At 38.5% G+C, this 19,557-nt stretch overlaps 1 protein-coding gene across 1 annotated transcript in view; it reads left to right on the forward strand.

Moving 5' to 3' along the window:
* Nucleotides 1–19,557, forward strand: part of ush2a (Usher syndrome 2A (autosomal recessive, mild)) — a 985,309-nt gene that overhangs the window by 243,965 nt on the left and 721,787 nt on the right. Inside the window, 1 exon segment of the mRNA XM_060830996.1 lies at nucleotides 9,417–9,547. Coding sequence (XP_060686979.1) covers nucleotides 9,417–9,547 — 131 coding nt within the window.

The raw sequence follows: 19,557 nt of genomic DNA on the forward strand, positions 1-19,557 counted from the left end.
GATTATTATGAACCGTCCTCCCTCGGCTGATGAATTGATATTCCTCTATGTTGACCAGCACTTGGAGGAAGCATTGAGGGTGGCAAAAGTGTAAAATGTACACTTTTGGGGATTTCAATGTTGATTACCACTGTGGATCAGCAGCAGCACTACTGATCGAGCTGGTTGGGTCCTAAAGGACAAAGCTGCTAGACTGGATCTGTAGCAGGTGTTGAGGGAACCAACACAAGGGAAAAGCATATTTAACCTCATCGTTATCAATTGGCTGGCTGCTGATGCATGTGTCCAGGACAGTATTGGTAAGAGTGATCACAACATGATCTTTATGGAGACAAAATCCCACCTTCACATTGAGAATAACCTCCATTGTGTTGTATAGCACTATCACCGTACGATTTTGAACTGATCTAGCAACTGGGCATCTATGAGGTGCTGTGGGCTACCAACAGCAGCAGAATTGTCCTCCAGCACAATCTGCAACCTCATGACACTCAACTATTACCATCAAGCCAGGGGACCAACCCTGGTTCAATGGAGAATGCAGGAGGGAATACCAGGAGCAGCACCAAGCATGCCTAAAAATGATGTGTCAACCTGATGAAGCTACAACACAGGTTAGGTTAAACAGTGGAAACAGCATCTAATAGACAGGACTGAGAGATTCCACAACCAATGAATCAAATCTAAGTTCTGCAATCTTTCCAGATTCAATAATGGCAGTGGACAATTAATCAGCTAACAAAAGACACAGGCTCCTTTAAATAATCCCATCAATGTGAGCCCAGCAATTAAGTGCAAAATACAAAGCAGAAGCATTTCCTTCCATCTTCAACCAGAAGTAAAAAGTGGATGATCCCATTCGGCCATCTGAGGTTTCCAATAACATAAATGCCAGTCTTCAGTCAATTTGATTAATCCACAGGATATCAAGTTATCAACATGTGAATATTTGCTTTGTTTTAGAATTATCATTGAAATGAAGGATGGTGATGACAAGAAATAGAATAATTCCCCATCTAAGTATCCATTTTATTATTAAGCAATATCTGACGTAAAATACTTATTTGTTGCAATGTCCAAGCAACTTCACAATTGAGAACTTCAGAGAACAGGGCCTCAAGACAACATTGCCAGGCGTATTTACACTGAAACTTTATATTTCTAAAATTGTCTTAAATTGAAGAACTGTCAACAGAATAGTGAATGACCTTCTATGTAGCGCTCATACAGTAGACAACAAAACAGGCATACACAATAAAAAGTACATAAGGAAAAAGAACTCATTATTTCTGAAACTCTAAGATAAAATTTCTTCTCCGCTATTTTAATGAATGCATTAACCCATTGATTTAAAAGATTTTAGTTCCAGTTATAACAGTAATAGTAATTTCCTGACTATACAACGGGCAACTGAAACAAATTATTTCCTTCCATGTTCAGTTAATATGTGGCCATAGGCAGAAAATTTAAACCAGTTAGTGTTTTAATTGATTCTTGTCCACTGTTGCCAATTGCATTTGAACCACCAAGGCAAACTGAAGGATGACTACTAGAGACAAGGGCTATCCTTGACTCATACTTGATGCACACAGTCCGTGCATAAGTATGTAACATTAATACAAGGAGAATCATGTGACAGTACAGACTATTACTGAGCTGGAGAAGTCCTGCAACTTTCAGCACAGGTTTGCAATCATAAAGGGTCAGGCCTTGTCACTATTTATACAGGAAGCAGGTCCAGAGTAGGAGAATGAGGAACGAAAGGTGAAGAGAGGAGGCCATCTAGGTAGTCTCCTTCTGGCCATGTAGTCAGCCAAATGAACCCACCCAATCTGATGCCAGTTATTGCAATGCCAATTCCCCATTTGTCAACAGTCTGACACCGTATCTTTCCTCTTACCGGCTTTAAAAATGTCAACTTGACCACATGTAAAAATAATCATCATCAGAAAGTAAATAATTTAAAGAAAATTCATAAATGTAATCATTCCATGTTGAAAACAAAAAAAAAAACAACTAATCACCTATCTTCTTTGTGAATTTGCCTGTCTAAATGCTCTTATTCAGTGTAGTGGAGAGAGTGGAAGTTACCGTAGTTCAGAGGACTCTAGGCTGTTCTCTCATTACAAAGATATGACTTAATAGCAAGTTTAACTGGGGGACACTTTGCCTCGGGTAGGGGTGAAGTTGAAAAGGCAGGGCATTTATGGTGACTGTAGTTAGCACAGGATTGGCCAACCATCCATCCAACTGAGCTAACTGACCATCACTTTCCTACGAAGTGCTGAGTAACAGTTGATTTCTAGCAAAGAAGACTGAAAAATAGTTTTTCAGGATAATTTGAGTAGTTGGTGTATTTAAATAGTATCTAGAAGACCCAGCTGGCAATAACCTGGGCTGGCTGTTTGACAAGTAATATCCAAGGCACTGGTAGAGTGGCAAGGTTCACAGTTTGAAGGCTATTCTCTGGAGCGCAAATAGCAGGTTTGTACACAGTGGAACCACTGTCAATGCTCCGTGGCACTCTTAGTAATTTGTTGGCGAGTAGATAAACAGTGGCAGGCATGCTTGTAGCTCATAGAGGGCAGAGGGGGTCTCAAATATCCTTCCTTCTCTCCCATAACTACTGTTCAGGCTCCCTGTGCTCAATGGAGGACCTGTCAAGGGGTTCCCCTCCTGAAAAACATACCTGTCCTTTGAAGTGACCAGCTCCACCACTTGCCTGACAACCCCTACTGACTCTGAACCACTTATCTGTATTTTGGGGCAGCAGTGATTATATTTCTCCTGAGGCCAATATCATCGTCAGCAGTTGTCACTGTTCTTAGTGGCACTCCAGGAAATGAAGAGCACCAACTTCTTATTGACTGACAACTCACGGAGGCAGCATATTAGGGGACTTGACATGGTAGATATGGAGAGGTTGATTCCTATTGTGGATGTGACGAAGATGAGGGCCCATAATTTCGGAATAAGGGATTGCTAATTTCAAGCAGAGCTTCTCTGAGTGTTGTGAATCTGCGGAATTCTTTACCGCAAAGGACTCTCAAAGCTGTGTCATTAAATATGCTTCCAAGGCTGAGGCAATCAGATTTTAATCAGTATGGGAATTAATGGTTATCGGGAAAAGGCAGGAAAGTGGAGATGAAGGTTATCAGTTCAGCCATGATCTCATGGCATGGTGGAACAGACTCAATGGGCTGAATGGCCTACTTCTGCACTGACATCATATGGTTATATAATTTCCGTGCAGAGGTCAGCAATCCAGATGCTGAACAGGTAAGTGCCTGATGGATTTTCAATCAAGTTGGGGCGCCTTGAAATGATTGTGACATGACTCCATTAGCTTTCCAACCAATCGATGGGCTCAATGCGGTGACCATTAACTCCAGCACATTGCTTTCATGTGGCCATGCACATTCATTCTAATATTTATGTTGATAGTAAAGTACTTGGCAAAGGATTTATTTAATCTGTGGACAACTGATAATTTACTTTTTTACGTAAGATTTCAGTTCATCTTACTGTAAAGTAAAAAGGAAACAACATCAAGGAGAATCCTAACAAGACATTAAAAAAAATTAATGAAACCAGAAGGAGAAAGAGAGGTTGAGAGAAAGAGAAAGTAAAACAGAAAGAAAGCTCAGGAAGAGAAACTCGATTTTTGTTATTAACTTTATCTATGAGCAGCCTCACTGATGATCAGCTAGTTTGATGAAAACCAACATCCAATATTTTAAGAAATTAGATTAATTATATTTGGTCACAATCACAAAATCAGCTAAAAGTAAAGGAAAACTTTCTATAGACATCATTAGTTTTTACCCATTTAAGATTAATCATGAAAAGCCCCAGATCTTTAATTTGGCAATTTGTATATTTAATGGCCTGCTGCAGAATCTATGACAGTAATTAGCATAGCCTGAAAACTCATTAATACACAACAACATGATTAATGCTGCATTAATGCAAACATGACTGAAGTTATTTGGGTTATGTAGTAAGTAGATTAAAACAAAAAGTCCTGTTTGTTTTGGTTATCATGCTAATAAAAGAACTGCATGAAATTGTAAAAGTGATTTTCATAATCAACTCTCCAGCATCATCAAACACGATAATTCTGTATAAAAGAATTTTTCATAAGCCAGTTCCATAGTTTAACAATTCAGATGTATGTTTCAGAATTCCATTGTTAAAAATGTTCCTCAGGATTGTTTTAGGCAAGAGACTGGTCAACATGAGTTTCAATGGAGTTCCTTGCAAGATTTCAAGTTTAGTTTGGGAATGTTTTACAATTAAAAAGTAGTTTAGCTCTTATAGAGCATAACGCAGCTTAATGGACTCTTCCTTTAATGAAGATCATGGCATTTTGCTGTTTATGGAGTGGCATTTGTGATGGAAGTTGAACAGGTATCGATAACCGCACATCTTTCATTCAGCTGGAGAGAGACTGGACAGGATTTTTGGATGTTTGAAAAGGTCATTTTTTTATTTATTTATACTTCAAGCAATTGCTAATCATATTATTTAACCCTTATTGATAACTCTTTGCTCACAGTTTTCTCCATTTATATTTTAAGATATGGAAACATTGGGTTCAACTTCGTGTTTCTTGGTGGATGAAGGAGATGGAACAAAAATTAAGTCGTTTACTTATCACTGCCCTGTGTTCTCAGCTCATTCAATCAAGTATCTTTTGGCCAGTTACTGGCCATCCGGAAGAATGAAGGCCAACTGGAAATGCTAAGGGGGTGAGTGGGGTTCCATACCAATTGAGACTACAGACCAGGGTGTCGTGACAAAGGGGTATGCCACAAACCGAATGTTGGTCATGGCTACAAGTTCTTTGAATGTTCTCTGCTGATTTTTATTGAAGATTCAGCAAGCTGATAGATTAGTAAGAAGAAACATCCAGACATTACCACCTTTCCCGGCAGAATTTGCTGTTCAGTCAGCATGATCTAGATTTTAATACACCCTTCTCCATTGCTGCCATAAAACACTCCCAAAATGTTTTCTGGGAAAGTGTAACTGGGCCTTTATAGAGAACTTTAGGGAATAGTAAAAAAACAAAAATAATAAGGACCATTGGATGAGAACTTGTTGCCAATGAATAAATGGAGTCCATCATTTGTTCGATTTGCCCTTTCCCATTAAATCTCCATGATAATTTAAACAGCAAGTTGCTGCTGGTGCAAAATTGAAATGGCAGGGTGCCCACTGTAGGGCATCTGCAATCTCCACGAACAGGGCAAGGAACTGTGTATCTTCTCAAACAATCAGATTGAAGGAATGATGATTGACCAGTTCAAGACTGAAACAAAGTAGTGAATTTATTGCCAGGTCAGATACAGAATCTGAAATAAAGAAAGTAAAACAGAATTTAAAATAATACAAGGAACTACAAATGGAAATGAAAATTCATCTCCTAACTCATATATTTTAGTACCTGAGAATTGTTTGGTAGCTATGAAGACTTCTTACTCCATGGAAAAAGGACTTAGAGTTAGACAAGTTCTAACTTTATTGTGGTGGTTTTCCCACCTGTCTACTATAGAAGTATAGGAATTTTAAACATTTCAGTACATTGAATAGGCAGCAAAATGGTGAGATACTGTTTTCATGTAGCAAGCATTGGAGTAGTATATTTTGTCAGCAATTAATGGATTTCTGCTTTTAACTGCATATTTCAACTTACCTAAAGTTACTGTCAGATTGCCACATAAATATCAGTGAGCCCCATTAGCCTTATCATTATTTTTAAAGTAAATTCTGGCCCATTGTCAAACTATCAAACAAAGTGCAGTGAAAATATTCTTGGCCATTTCATGATGAAGTTTACAGACATCTGGTACTGCTAAGTGTTCTCCCCAAATGTTTCCATAGCAACCATATTAATTAACCTTTAACTTCCTGTATCTTGCTGGAAACAATTACATATATTAAGGATTTTTATTTTACTTTTTACTAATTACAGCAGTTTAAATTAAATCAGAATAATTATAGAGGTTTTCAATTTTATTTTTATCCATAAACCTATATAACACACCCAGAAGTAATGTTCAGAATAAATTTGTCTTGTTTGTTTCATAATTTTGTTAATACATTAGAATTCCCCACCAACAATTGTGGCTAAAGGACACCTTCATTATCATATTATTAGATTAAAATGGTAATTATTACTAATATCATAATTATAATTTAAATTTTAAATGAGTCAAATTAGAAATTTAATAGCTATATAAAACGGAGAGGAGATGCTGCTACAGAATGGACTACACACCAGAGGATCTAATACATATGTGCATAGGGCATGAAACTAACAAGTTAATATAGCACTGCATTATGATCATGGCATGGGTGTTACAGGTTTGTTTTCAATCAGTATGTGATCAGTTGTAGTCAAATAGTTATGGATTTATATCTTAACGGGAATGTTTAATTTGAAGGGAGCATTTGCTCAGGCACCAATTCAGTCCGCACGCCATGTTTGATTAATAGGAACAGTTGGAAAACGATAATGTTCTGTTCGCCATGGGATGTTCCCATTAAGAGGCTTCCACTATTTGCAGCTTGCTGAGATGAAAACAAAACCTGTTCTTACTGGACCATCGTCATAATTGTATACCGCTTTCTCCTCTTAAGGCACAGAGAAAACAAGCTCAGTTCTTGATAACACTGCTGAATAACAACTCAAAAACTGCAGTAACCAGTGGTGGTAAATACAGGATAATTGTTTGGGACAAGTCTGATTTGATTTATTTCACAACTGGTAACCTGGCCAAATAACATGTTTTGTCAAGTTGAGTTCTGACTGTGAAATAAAATGGCATTTCATTGGTTCCAAGTGATTATATTATTTCTGGTAGGAAAGTATTGCTAAATAAAAAAATGTGTTGATTTCAAAGTATTCTTTTCATCTAAAGCTTTAGTGGAGAGTTCACATTAAACAGGAGTAAAATTGAGCCTACTTTGGCTTTTAATCACATTATATCTGATGTGGATCTCATCATTTATTTGCTTTGCTCCATATCCTTTAATATAGGTCTGCCCTCTCAAGCTACTCAAATAAAAGAAATGAGGATTGAATGGAGGAAGGATGGAGGTGCCCTCACTGTGTCCTGGCCAATGTTTATCTGTCAACACTTAAAACAGTTAGATTTGGCAATTGATTTCATTGCTGTTTATGGGACCTGGTTCTATCCAAAATGTAATATTGAACAATGACAGTCAATAATGAGAGGACTTCAAAAGTACTTCATCAAACATAAAACACTGCTCTAATCTGAGGTGGCAATAGGTACTATGTAGGAGATAACTTATCAAACTCAGTTTTGAAATTGTCAGTTGATACAGTATCAAAATGCTTTTGGGGAGCTAGCTGTAGATTTTCATTACCCTATATATGAAAAGTGCTTCCAGATTTCACTCCTAAATAGACTCATTTTAAGATTATGCCTTCTTGTCCTCAATTCCCCTAATAGAAGAAATAATTTCTTGCTATCTACTCTAATCCCCTTATCATTTTAAATAACTCAATTAGATTACCTCTTAACCTCCTACAGGAAAGCAAGTCAATTTATGCGACCTGTGCTACTATGTTAACTCTATAAGCACCCATCCTGAATGCAGTAATCCAGGTGAAATATGATCAAAGCATTGTACATCTGAAACATCACCGCCTCACATTTGGATTTCAGCAGCCTTCACATAAATGCCATTAGCTTTTTTGATTAATTTAGTACCTGCACTAAGTTTATTTAATTTATGTATAAGAATATCTAAAGCATTTGATCCTCCACAGCTCCTAATTTTCACCATTATGAAAAGATTCTAATTTGTTTTTTTCTCAAATCCAAAGTAGATGACTTTGCACTCCCCCGTATTGAACTCCAACTATCATAGCTTACCTTCTCATATAATCAATCTATGTCTTTTTAATGTCTTGCTCCAATTCATACCACTTATCAGGTTTAGCAATTTTATTTTAATCTGCAAACTTGTGTATGCAATTACTTACTCCTTCATCCAAATAAATATTCAACTATACAAGTAAAGAGCTGCTTGACATAGATCCATAACTTGATCCCACATTACTCCAATGGCAAGTTGCCAAGATTCAGTGAGTTGCTTCTTTGCATCAACAATGTTCTTTTTATCAAAGGGCTGCATTATTGATGTAGCTAAATTATGATTTGCTAAAAATCTGCAAATAGGTAAAAATGTGGTTAAATCATAACAATATTACAGCAATGACCTTTTGTGTGAGCAGTGTAAAATATTAGAATTCATAAACTCATAATCACAGTGTTGAGAACTATACCATGCCACATAATTTCTCAACATAAATTCCTAAAAATCCACTTGAATTACCTAAACTAATGGAATGTTGTGAAATATTCTATATAAAATGTTTGAAATAGTAACAAAAGCAAGATAAATTTAAATGCATGTGAATGAAGATAGTATCTAAATACATTGGAACCACTGTTTTTATTAATATGGAGGACACTTACCTTTCTTTAAATGAATTAACGGGAAAAGACAGGGTGGACAATGATAAACTATTTCCACTATTGTGGATTCTAGAACTAGGAGGCATAGTCTGAGAATAAGGGCCAGACTGTTCAAGAGAAATGTTAGGAAGCACTTCTACACATTAAGCATGTTAACTGTTTGAAACTCACTTTTTTACAGTGGATGCTGGATCAGTTATTGATTTCAAATTTAAGACAGATACATTTTTGTGAAGCAAAGGTATAAAGAGATATGGATTAAAGGTGGAGTTGGGCCACAGATCAACCATGATTGAATTGAATGGCAGAACAGGCTCAAGGGGCTGAATGGTCTACCCTTGTTTCTATATTCCTATGTTCCTATTTTAAAATTAGCAAATTAACAAATAGTCAAGATTCCCAAAATTTGAACCACACATTAGTAATTGAGGCATGAAAATGAAATGATGTATATTACAAAAATAAATATTATGGATAAAATAAGAAATTGACAATTGTCAAAGGAAGCTGTGATTTAACCAATATCTTAACCAAGGATATGCTGCTATACAGATAATTGATATGTGGCAATAGGAGTTTCAATATATATCAAGGACAGAATTGGATTAATTAGGGCACCATGTGACTAAACAAGGGACATATACTAAAGGAATGAAAGAAATTACTAAAATGTAGAATAGTTCAACAATTAAGATGATTCAATTCAAGGTACTAAAGCACCAAAAAACTGGCATATCAACTCGACGTTAATGAAGATTTTCATTGCTACTTTCCATCCACTGAAGCATATGAGCAGTTCTTCAAACATGTTTGGAAGACAAAACACTTTTGTCTTCCCTTTCAGAATAATAATAAGAAAGTAATAGTAATGATTTGAGTTTGTTTTTTTTTCTACTATAGGTATAAAACTCAGCTTCAGGACCAGTCAACCCAATGGCTTGATTTCCTTTGTTGTGTCAGTGGGAAACCAGGACGAGTATGTTGTGCTGCAGATACGAAATGGGCATCCTTTCTTTCTTTTCGATCCACAGGTACATGTCAGTCAATAATTATGCAAAGGCTTCAGAGGGACTTCTTGCCTGCATTAAATCATCAGAGAAGGCACGGTTTAATAATTTAACAGCTGTGAAACAATAATGAAGTAATGACAGAATGCTGCCCTAGGATAATTTTGTTACCTTTCGATCAGCACAGACATAGGATCTGGAATGTTACAATTGTAGTTGTTTGTCACGTTCAGTCACACTGCAGATAATTCAACTGCTAAACAGGATTTGATTTATCATAACTATGTTAATTTTTTCAAAAGAAAATCAATTCATTTAGTAAAACAATGAAACATTGCAAGGAATTTTAAAATAGAGCAGCCTTTAAGAAAGCCTAATTCATATGTATATAATGATAATATTCTCTTAATACCTTTAGGCCAATTTAACATGTGATTTGTTAGTACTACGACCCAGTGGGAGTATATTTTGTTTTCTTGCAATGAATTGGATTTAAAGCATCAAACATTATGCAGACTCAGCATTCTGTGTACAGTCTTTTTATTAAGTGATATATATTTTAAATATACCCATAAACTATGATGGCATCCATCTAACTTGGGAGACTGCATCCAGGGTATATGTCACTTCCTGAACATCAATTGCTGTAGCTATAGAGGCTGATTCATGAGTGGCAAACCCTTCTGTATTTGGGACAGATGAATAGCATTGGCTTCAGGCTGACTTCCAGTGTTCTTTCTTTTCTGCCATCTGCTTATTTATTTTGTCCTTTGTTTTTTTCACGCCTTTCCTGACTCCAGGCACTCCAGGTGTTACAATTCACTTGGGTTGCATGCTGGCAATTGAGCCCCACAATTCCTGGAATTGTCACAAAAGTGAAAGGTTTTATGAACTGTGCAAAGTCCCCCAACTTACCTGACTTTCAGACCCAATTAATAATAAAAAAGACAGGCTTTCATAAAGAACAAGGATCACAAATTATTACAAGTAATTATATTCTACTTATGGGTGAACAGTTTAAACTGTTGTCTATAGAAAGAGAAAGTGAGGACTGCAGATGCTGGAGATCAGAGTTGAGAGTGTGGTGCTGGAAAAGCACAACAGGTCATGCAGCATCCGAGGAACAGGAGAATCGACGTTTCAAGCATTAGCTCTTCATCAGGAAAACATTCATTCCTGATGGAGGGTTAATGCCCAAAATGTTGATTTTCCTGCTCCTCGGATGGTACCCGAACCTGCTGTGCTTTTCCAACACCACGCTCTCGACTTTGATCTCCAGCGTCAGCAGTCCTCACTTTCTCCTAGTTGATTTTAACCTTACTGCAAAGCCTTTTCCAAGGATGCTTGCTTGAAGAAGTTCTCCTCCTCTCTGTATGCCTATAGCGTTGCTAATTAATACTTGTATCCCTTTATACACTTACATACATATGCATACATACTTAAGGTAAACAATTAAGGCATAATAGCTTGTGGACAGAGGGGAAAATTTGGAAGAAATTTGCTCCCAGATACTATTATTGAGAATATCTTATGACTCTTCTACAGCTTCAGTTCTCTTTCTTCATTTGCTTCCACTGGTTGGTAACAGACATAAGGTGGCTGGTTTATTTAGAAAGGTCTGTGACTTATCAGTTAAAACTCACAACTGACAACAACAGTTGAAGAATGATAAATTGGTTTTTCCAAGTTTATGGTGAGCTTTGACTGCACAGAACAGTGTGATTGCACCCAAGCTTTAAAGAACTGAATCCTTCTCTGTCTCTGTAACTTCTTCCCAACTACAAGCTGTTCAGTTATCTAAGAACCAATCAGTCATCATTGGAAGGCAAAAAGATCCTTGTCATTGATAACTGGTCACTGGTCCATAGACCAATCAACTTCTTGTTGCCAGCACAATTTGCATCAGTGTACCCCCTCATCTCTAAATCACCTGCAATTCAAACTGTAAATATTGCTTGACCAAACAATTGTTTACATGATGCCACAATGGGTATCAGGTTACTAGCTTTCAAAACTCCAGGCACTCTTCAAACATTGGTTTTTAAGACTTCTTCTTCTAATTTCAGACCCAGTTTTTTAATATTGCATCTTAAAGGATACTGTTCATTCATAGGCAAATGTTTGAAATATCATGTTAATGATAGTAGCCTAAAGATCCTTTGCGCATCAGTGATTGATTAGCTCTTGGTTTAATTTATTTTAAAAAGTAAACCACATTGCAAGGTTTGAAGCAGGTATTACCGAAAATCTATTGATTTCTGTATGTGTATCCTATAGATCTAATGCTGACTAATTACCAGGTAGAGTGTCAACGTTTTATGTGCACAGCACATGGATTCCTTAATGGTGAACTCTCTGAAAGACAACATACACACACACTACACTCCTCCTTTTCAACAGAAAATTTAACTATTTACAACAACAAGCCAGCCCCTGAATCTCCATAATGTACAGGTATTCTGCTAATAGATGCTTTGACTGGAGGTGTTGTTGATTTTTACAGTTATCAGCGCTACTGTCCGTAATGCCTGTTTGTGTTGTCAAGTTTCTCTTTCTTGGACTGCAGTTCCTGAATTTGTTTATCCTGAAGCACTCCAGCCAAGTTTTGTGCTGCAGTAGCCACTGATTTATTTCATTTTTCAGGCTGTTTCAAATGGTTCAAATCTTCTTGGCATTTACAGTTTTGCTCCATGAGTCTTTCAGCTCATTATGAAGCTTTTGCTAATGCAACCCAAATTTTTCTAATTCTCTCAACATGTTAGCGCTCTGCTTGTACAGTATTTTTCACCCTCATAACCTGTTCGAATAAATACCAGTCTCTTTCACTTCAACTCTCTTCATTCTTTTTGAAGCTTGGATCCCACAGTAGTTGTTGTTTTCCTCCACATCCTGCTTCAGTTCTTTCACTGGAGCATATTTGCTTTGAGCTTAAGCCAATCTTGCTGTAGTTGCTTCTGTTCTTGCTGAGTCTCTTCTGTTCCAAATGCAAGTTACTCCAAACCTTTCTGCAAACCAAAAATCTTTTGATGATGCAGAACTTGTGGCTCATCTTATTTCCTTCCTTTCTCTTCCAGCTCTTCATTCAGCTTTGTCAACTGAGTGGAAGTCTCACTTAAAGACATCATCATCTGAGAGATAATATTCAGAAATTTAGATGTATTCTGAGCTAATTATTCAACTCTTTCCCTTTAAACTGCCATATTTCTTTTCATAGCAGAGATCTTATCTCCAATATTTCAGAAAAAAGTGAAGTGTGCCCTTTTACTTTCATATTTGTTTCTGCAAATGTTTCTAAAATAGTCTGCTGCAGTTTCAACTGTGTCCCTGATGTTTGACTGATTCCAAAGAATTTTCCAGTGTGAAATCATGGCATGCTGGTACTGCGTTGCTAGTTCAGCAATTTTTACAATGATTTGGAGATGCCGGTGTTGGACTGAGCTCTACACAACACCAGGTTAGAGTCCAATAGGTTTATTTGGAAGCACTAGCTTTTGGAGTGCTGATCCTTCAGGTGGTTGTGGAGTATAAGATTGTAAGACACAGAATTTATAGCAGAAGTTTACAGTGTGATGCAACTGAAATTATTATTGAAAAAGACTTAGATTGTTTGTTTAGTCTCTCATCTTTTAGAATGACTACGTTGGTTTCAGTTCTTTCACATGCAAATCCCAGAACTTTTTTTTAAAGTTACATTCTCTAGTGAACTTTAACAATGATGCCAAGTTGGCTCAGATAATGCATTGTAGGTGTGAGGTGTCCTGAGTAAGGCTGTCTGTGCCCCAATGTTTGGACAGATTCTATTTCTAAAAAAGAGATTCTCAGAATTTTACCTGGATTCATGCAGTTTTTGAGCAAAATAAAATATAATTCTGCAAGTACAAATTCACCCCACAAACTTTTATGTGTCTGTGTGTGCTTGTATGTGTGTGCATGGGGAGTGGGGGTTCATGAGTGTTTGTGAGAGAGTGTCTGTATGTGTATGTGTGTGAGTATGAATATAAAGGGGTATAAGTCTGTGAAAGGTGTGTGTGTGTGCTCTTGTAGTATGACAGGAACCCAAGTTCCCAGTTGAGGTCATCCCCATGGGTACCGAATTTGCCTATCAGCCTCTGCTTGGCCACTTTGCATTGCTGCCTGTTCCGAAGTCCGCCTTGGAGGATGGTCACCCGACTGTCCGAGGTTAAATGTCCTGGACTGCTGAAGTGTTGTCAGACTGTGAGGGTTCATTCACAAGTTGAGTGTTTTTGTGACTGCAAATGCTGCTCTACATTCAGATTTTTCCTTGCCAGAAAGATCCTTCTTGGCCGAGCCTAACTTCTTGCAGCATAGCACTGTCCATTTTTGAGCCTTGTAAGTTCCTTGTCAGCTGTCTTTTGTGCAGCATCAATACGCAGAAGATCATTGGTGAGGTCGGGGCACATGGTCCTTATGTTCCAGTTTGTGATGCAAAAGACCAGTGTCTTTATATTTGTCTCTTGGTGCATCCATAGACATACCCCCTTTTGAGAGATTACCATCTAAACTCCAAGAACAAGATAGCGGTAGGCTGTGATCAGATAGGATCTAACTGATTAAGCACTGCCCAGATAGTAGCTATTCACCGACATGCAATGATCCCTTCCATAGGCACAAGTAACCCTTGACCATCATACTCTATGTCAATGCTCTTCTGACATACTCACAAGGCAATGCAGCTATAGCTGGGGGTGTGGTTTTTGAGTACCAGAGTGTAACCAAAAGCCAATGGGCCCATTCATGGTGTTTCTGGGAGCTACCCCTCCTCTGTGTGTTCTGTGACTTAGATTGCATCTCTGATATACTTGGTATGTGGATGTTGCTCTGGACGTGTACTATGTAGGGCTTGCTGATGAATAGGCTGTGAAATAACAGGATAGGCTTCTGCAGTCAGCTCTACTTTCTTCAGAGCTATAGTGGGAAGACAATGGTGTTGTGATATCACTGGACTCACAATCCAGAAGCATAGGCTAATGCTGTGGGAAGATGGGTACAAATTGTGGAATTTGAATTACCACACTACAAAATTAAAAGCTAGTCATCATGGTGATCATGAAACTGCCATTGATTGTTGTGAAAAACCCTTAATGTCTTTTAGAAACAGAAGTCTGTCATCCATACACATAACTCCAAACCCAAAGCAATTTGCAGTTGACTCTTAACTACCCTCTGGAATCACAAAAGTGTTGCAGTGTAGAAGCTGCATCAGCTTTTCAGATGAGAATCATTACTTAGTGCCAAGCACCTGCTTTTCCGCATAACACTGCACATTATTTCTGTCAATGATCATCCAATGTCTTCTTGAATATCTCAATTGACACTCTCTACTGTGTTTCCAGGCAGTGCATTCCATTTCTTAACTATTTGCTGTGTTAAAAGCTTTTTTTTTAAAACACATTACAGTTGTCCCTTTTGCAAATCACTTCAAATTTATGCCCTCTTGTCCTCCTTCCTTTTAAAGTGGAAACAGTTTCTCCCTGTCTCCTCTATCCAGCCATCCATGATTTGAAACCCTCTATCACATCTCCTATCAACCGTCTTGCCTCCAACGAGAACAGTCCCAACTTCTTCAATCTTTTTCTCGCAAATGAGGTTTCTCAATACTGGAACCATTCTTGAAAATCACTTCTACACTCTCAAATGCATTTACACCCTGTGGCACATAGAACTGTGTACAACACTGCAACTGAAGTCTAACAAATGTCCTGTACAAGTTCAGCATCACCTCCTGGCTCCTGTAGTTCAAGTTGCTATTGATAAAGCTGAGGATACTGTACTCTTTAGTTATTCTCTCTCTACCTGGCCTGCCACCTTTAATCAACTGCATGCATATACCCTCTGCTTCTGCGTCCTCTTTAGACTTGGAATTCCTATTTTATGTTGTGTTTCAATGTTCTTACCACAAAAAAGAGCATCACCTCCTGCTTCTCTAGATTGAAACTCATCTGTCACTTGTCTGCCGATTCCACTGTTTTGTCTATGTACAGTCAAAGTCACAATTTACAATTCTTCCAAGTTTTGAATCATCTGCAAACTTTGAAATTGTTCCTGATTCACCAGCATCTAGATCACTAATATCCATCAGGAAAAACAAGAATTCCAATAACAACCCCTGAGAAACTCCACTCCAAACCTTCTTGCAGCCCCAAAATGTCCATTGACCATATTCTTTGTTCCTCTGTGGGGATTCTATGATTCCTAACATTCAGCTAATTTTGTCTTCACATTGCTACTCTCCCTGATATTCCATGGCCTATAATGTTCCTCATGAGTCTGCTGTGTGGCACTGTATCAAACACCTTCTGGAAACCCATCTATACCACAGCATTGTCCTCATTGACCCTCTCTGTGACTTGTTCAAAAATGCCAGAAAGTTAGTCAAGCATGATTTTACCTTCAAAATCCATGTTGACTCTTTCTAATAAATCATCTTTTCTCCATATGACAATTAATTCTATCTGATATAATTATTTCCAGAAGCTTTCCCATTACTGAAGATCTTATCCTAACAACCTTACTTGAGCAAGGCCATAATGTTTGAAATCCTCCAGTGAAAGGAACTGCTCCAAATCCAGGGAAGATTGAAAGATGATAGTTGGTGCACCTACAATTTCCACTGTCACTTCCTTCAATATCTTTAGATGCGTTTCATATGGATCTGATGTCTTGTCAATTTTAAGTATCACAGCTTGTCTAACACTTCTTCCTTATCAATTCTGAACCTTTCTGACAAGAGAGTTTCCTCATTCCAAATCTACACCTAACTTTCAGTGATGCCTCAGTGGATGTGAGACCAGACAATATATGGAGAGATGTTTTTTTCCTACTGATGGCAGGATAAAGCTGACCAAGAAAGTATTTGGGGCAGCACGGTGGCTCAGTGGTTAGCACTGCTGCTTCACAGCCTCAGGGCCCCAGGTTCAATTCCAGCCTCGGGTGACTGTCTGTGTGGAGTTTACACATTCTCCCTGTGTCTGCATGGCTTTCCTTTGGGTGCTCTGGTTTCCTCCCACAGTTCAAAGATGTGTGTGTCAGGTGAATTGGCCATGATAAATTGCCCATAGTGTTAGGAGCATTATTGAGAGAGAAATGGGTCTGGGTGGGTTACTCTTCAGAGGGTCGGTGAGGACTGGTTGGGCCAAAGGGCCTGTTTCCACACTGTAGGGAATTTAATGAATAAAGCAAGAAGGTGGGGTCAGAGGTTGGAGATAAGCAGAATGGTTATGGTTCCACTCTTCTGGATGCAGTGCCAAAAGTGGTTTGATGACCTAATTGGGGCAATAAAGTTGAGCAGAGTGGCAGATTCAATTATATTTTGATATATGAGTTTTGCCAACCTTGCCACTCTGTTTGCTGAAGCACATAACTTGTCTCCCCAATTTACCTTGAGCGTGCAACCATCCCTTACACTTAGACTTACACTTAGACTTACAGTGTGGAAACAGGCCCTTCGGCCCAACAAGTCCACACCGACCCGCCGAAGCGCAACACACCCATACCCCTTACCTAACACTACGGGCAATTTAGCTTGGCCAATTCACCTGACCCGCACATCTTTGGACTGTGGGAGGAAACCGGAGCACCCGGAGGAAACCCACGCAGACACGGGGAGAACGTGCAAACTCCACACAGTCAGTTGCCTGAGTCGGGAATTGAACCCGGGTCTACAGGCGCTGTGAGGCAGCAGTGCTAACCACTGCGCCACCGTGCCGCCCTCTGTCAGGACACTCCCTCATATCTCCAGCTGCCTATAAACCACAGATATTCTTCCACGTTTTCACAGTGTCCAGGCTCCTCCTCAAAATCACGTGAATGCTGGTTGTCCATCTGTTCAATATATTCCTCTAATCTCATTCATGAGTCTTCCCTGGAGAAAAGAAACTCAAGCATTAGGGCCTCCATCAACCTCATAAATAACATCTACTGAGAAGGTCGGCAGAGCTGGGCAAACCAGGCCATTGGAAATAGAGCAAAAGACAATGTCTGGCTATCTGGTGGCAGAATTAAATATCAAGCAGCCATATGACACACAATAATCACTCCTGTCAGTGAAATATGAAAATATACATAATGGTCAGCTTAAATATGCTTCAGCATTCCTAATTGAAGTGTTTAAATATATAGGAGGAGAAAGTGAGGTCTGCAGATGCTGGAGATCAGAGCTGAAAATTTCCTGTTCCTTGGATGCTGCCTGACCTGCTGCGCTTTTCCAGCAACACATTTTCAGCACTGTTTAAATATATAAGTTAGCTCGCTGAGTTTGAAGGTTTGTTTTCAGACGTTTCATCACCATACTAGGTAACATCATCAGGGGAATCTCTGGTAAAGCGCTGGCAGTGTGTCCTGCCTCTCTATTTGTAGGTCTTGGTTTCTTAAGATGGGTGATGTCATTTCCAGTTCTTTTTTAAAAGGAAGGTAGATAGAGTCTAAATTGATGTGTTTATTAATGGAGTTCTGGTTAGAATGCCATGACTCTAGCAATATCCTGACAGGCATAAAACTCACAAAAGAGGAGGAGAACGACAATAGACTCCCATTCCTAGACCGGACAGTTAAACATACAGTTAATGGAGAGCTTCAAACCAGTGACTACAGAAAAACAACATACAAGGACCAAATACCTAACATCCCGACACGCACAAACAGAGCTGCATCAAGACAGTATTTCAATGAGCTACATCACACTGCAACACCCAAGAACTACAAAACAAAGAAGAAAAATATCTATACAACATTTTCAAGAAAAATGGATATCCAATAAACACAATCTGCTGATTCTTCAGAAACAAACCCAAACAAGCAGATACAATGCAACCAAAAACTATAACCACATTACCTGACATCAAAGACATATCAGAAGTGACCTCCAGACTACTCCGACCCCTTGGCATCATAATAGCCTACAAACCTATCAACTCACTCAAACAGCGACTAATGATTCTAAAGGATGTAATAGATACCACCAGAAAAATTAATGTCATTTACAAGATACCATGCAAGAACTGTAAAAAACACGACATCAGACAAACTAGCAGGAAACTTGCCAACAGGACAGATGAACACCAACTGGCCATCAAAAGACACAAACTATCACTAGTTTCTATACATACAGACAAAGAAGGACACCACTTTGACTGGGACAACACACACATCCAAGGACAGGTGAAACAAAGGCACGTATGAGAATTCTTAGAGGCACGGCATTCTAACCAAAACTCCATCAATAAACACATCGATTTAGACTGTGTCTACCTTCCCTTGAAAAAAGAAATGGAAATGACATCACCCACATAAAAAAAAACAAAATCTATTAATAGACAGGTGGGACATACCAATAGTGCTTCATCAGAGACTCTCATTGATGATGTTACTTAGTTTGGTGATTAAACATCTGAAAACAAACCTTCAATCTCAGTGAGCTAACTTACATACTTATCATCAACCTGAGCTGCAAATCTTTCCCAAAGTCGCTGACGTCTTTAAAATTCCACATGACCTTCAAGTATCTCATGGAAGGTGGTCTAGGAAACCAACAATGATTGCACGGACGAGGTCACATATTCTGTGGGTGTCTTGTCACATGTGAACAATGCAACTGATACTCTCAGTTTTGTGGGACAAAGTAAAGACGATGACATTCCACCTGGTGACTCACAGATAGTCAGTGAAAAAGGACATACAGTAGAGATAAGGTTTCTAAGTTTAAGGATGCCGCAAATTTTGTAATGTTGAATTCGGAAGTGTTTTTCAAGTATTATACTACTACGGGAGCAAAGAATGTGCTGTGTACTGGTGGGAGTTCCAACCATGTTGTGCACCCTCACAGCTATCAGAAGAATGTGGCCCAAACCTGAATGACATGATGTTGTAGGCATTTGCAACTATGACTTTTGTGCATGGAAAAATTGGTCACTTGCACTGAACATTAAATGTAGCAATTATGAGTGCAAGAAGGCCCATATCAATGCATGCAAACGATGAATGCCACTTTAAATAGAATTGCTGTAACCCTCATCATT

Source organism: Hemiscyllium ocellatum, chromosome 10 (assembly GCF_020745735.1).
Source record: "Hemiscyllium ocellatum isolate sHemOce1 chromosome 10, sHemOce1.pat.X.cur, whole genome shotgun sequence".
NCBI classification, from domain to species: Eukaryota; Metazoa; Chordata; class Chondrichthyes; order Orectolobiformes; family Hemiscylliidae; genus Hemiscyllium; species Hemiscyllium ocellatum.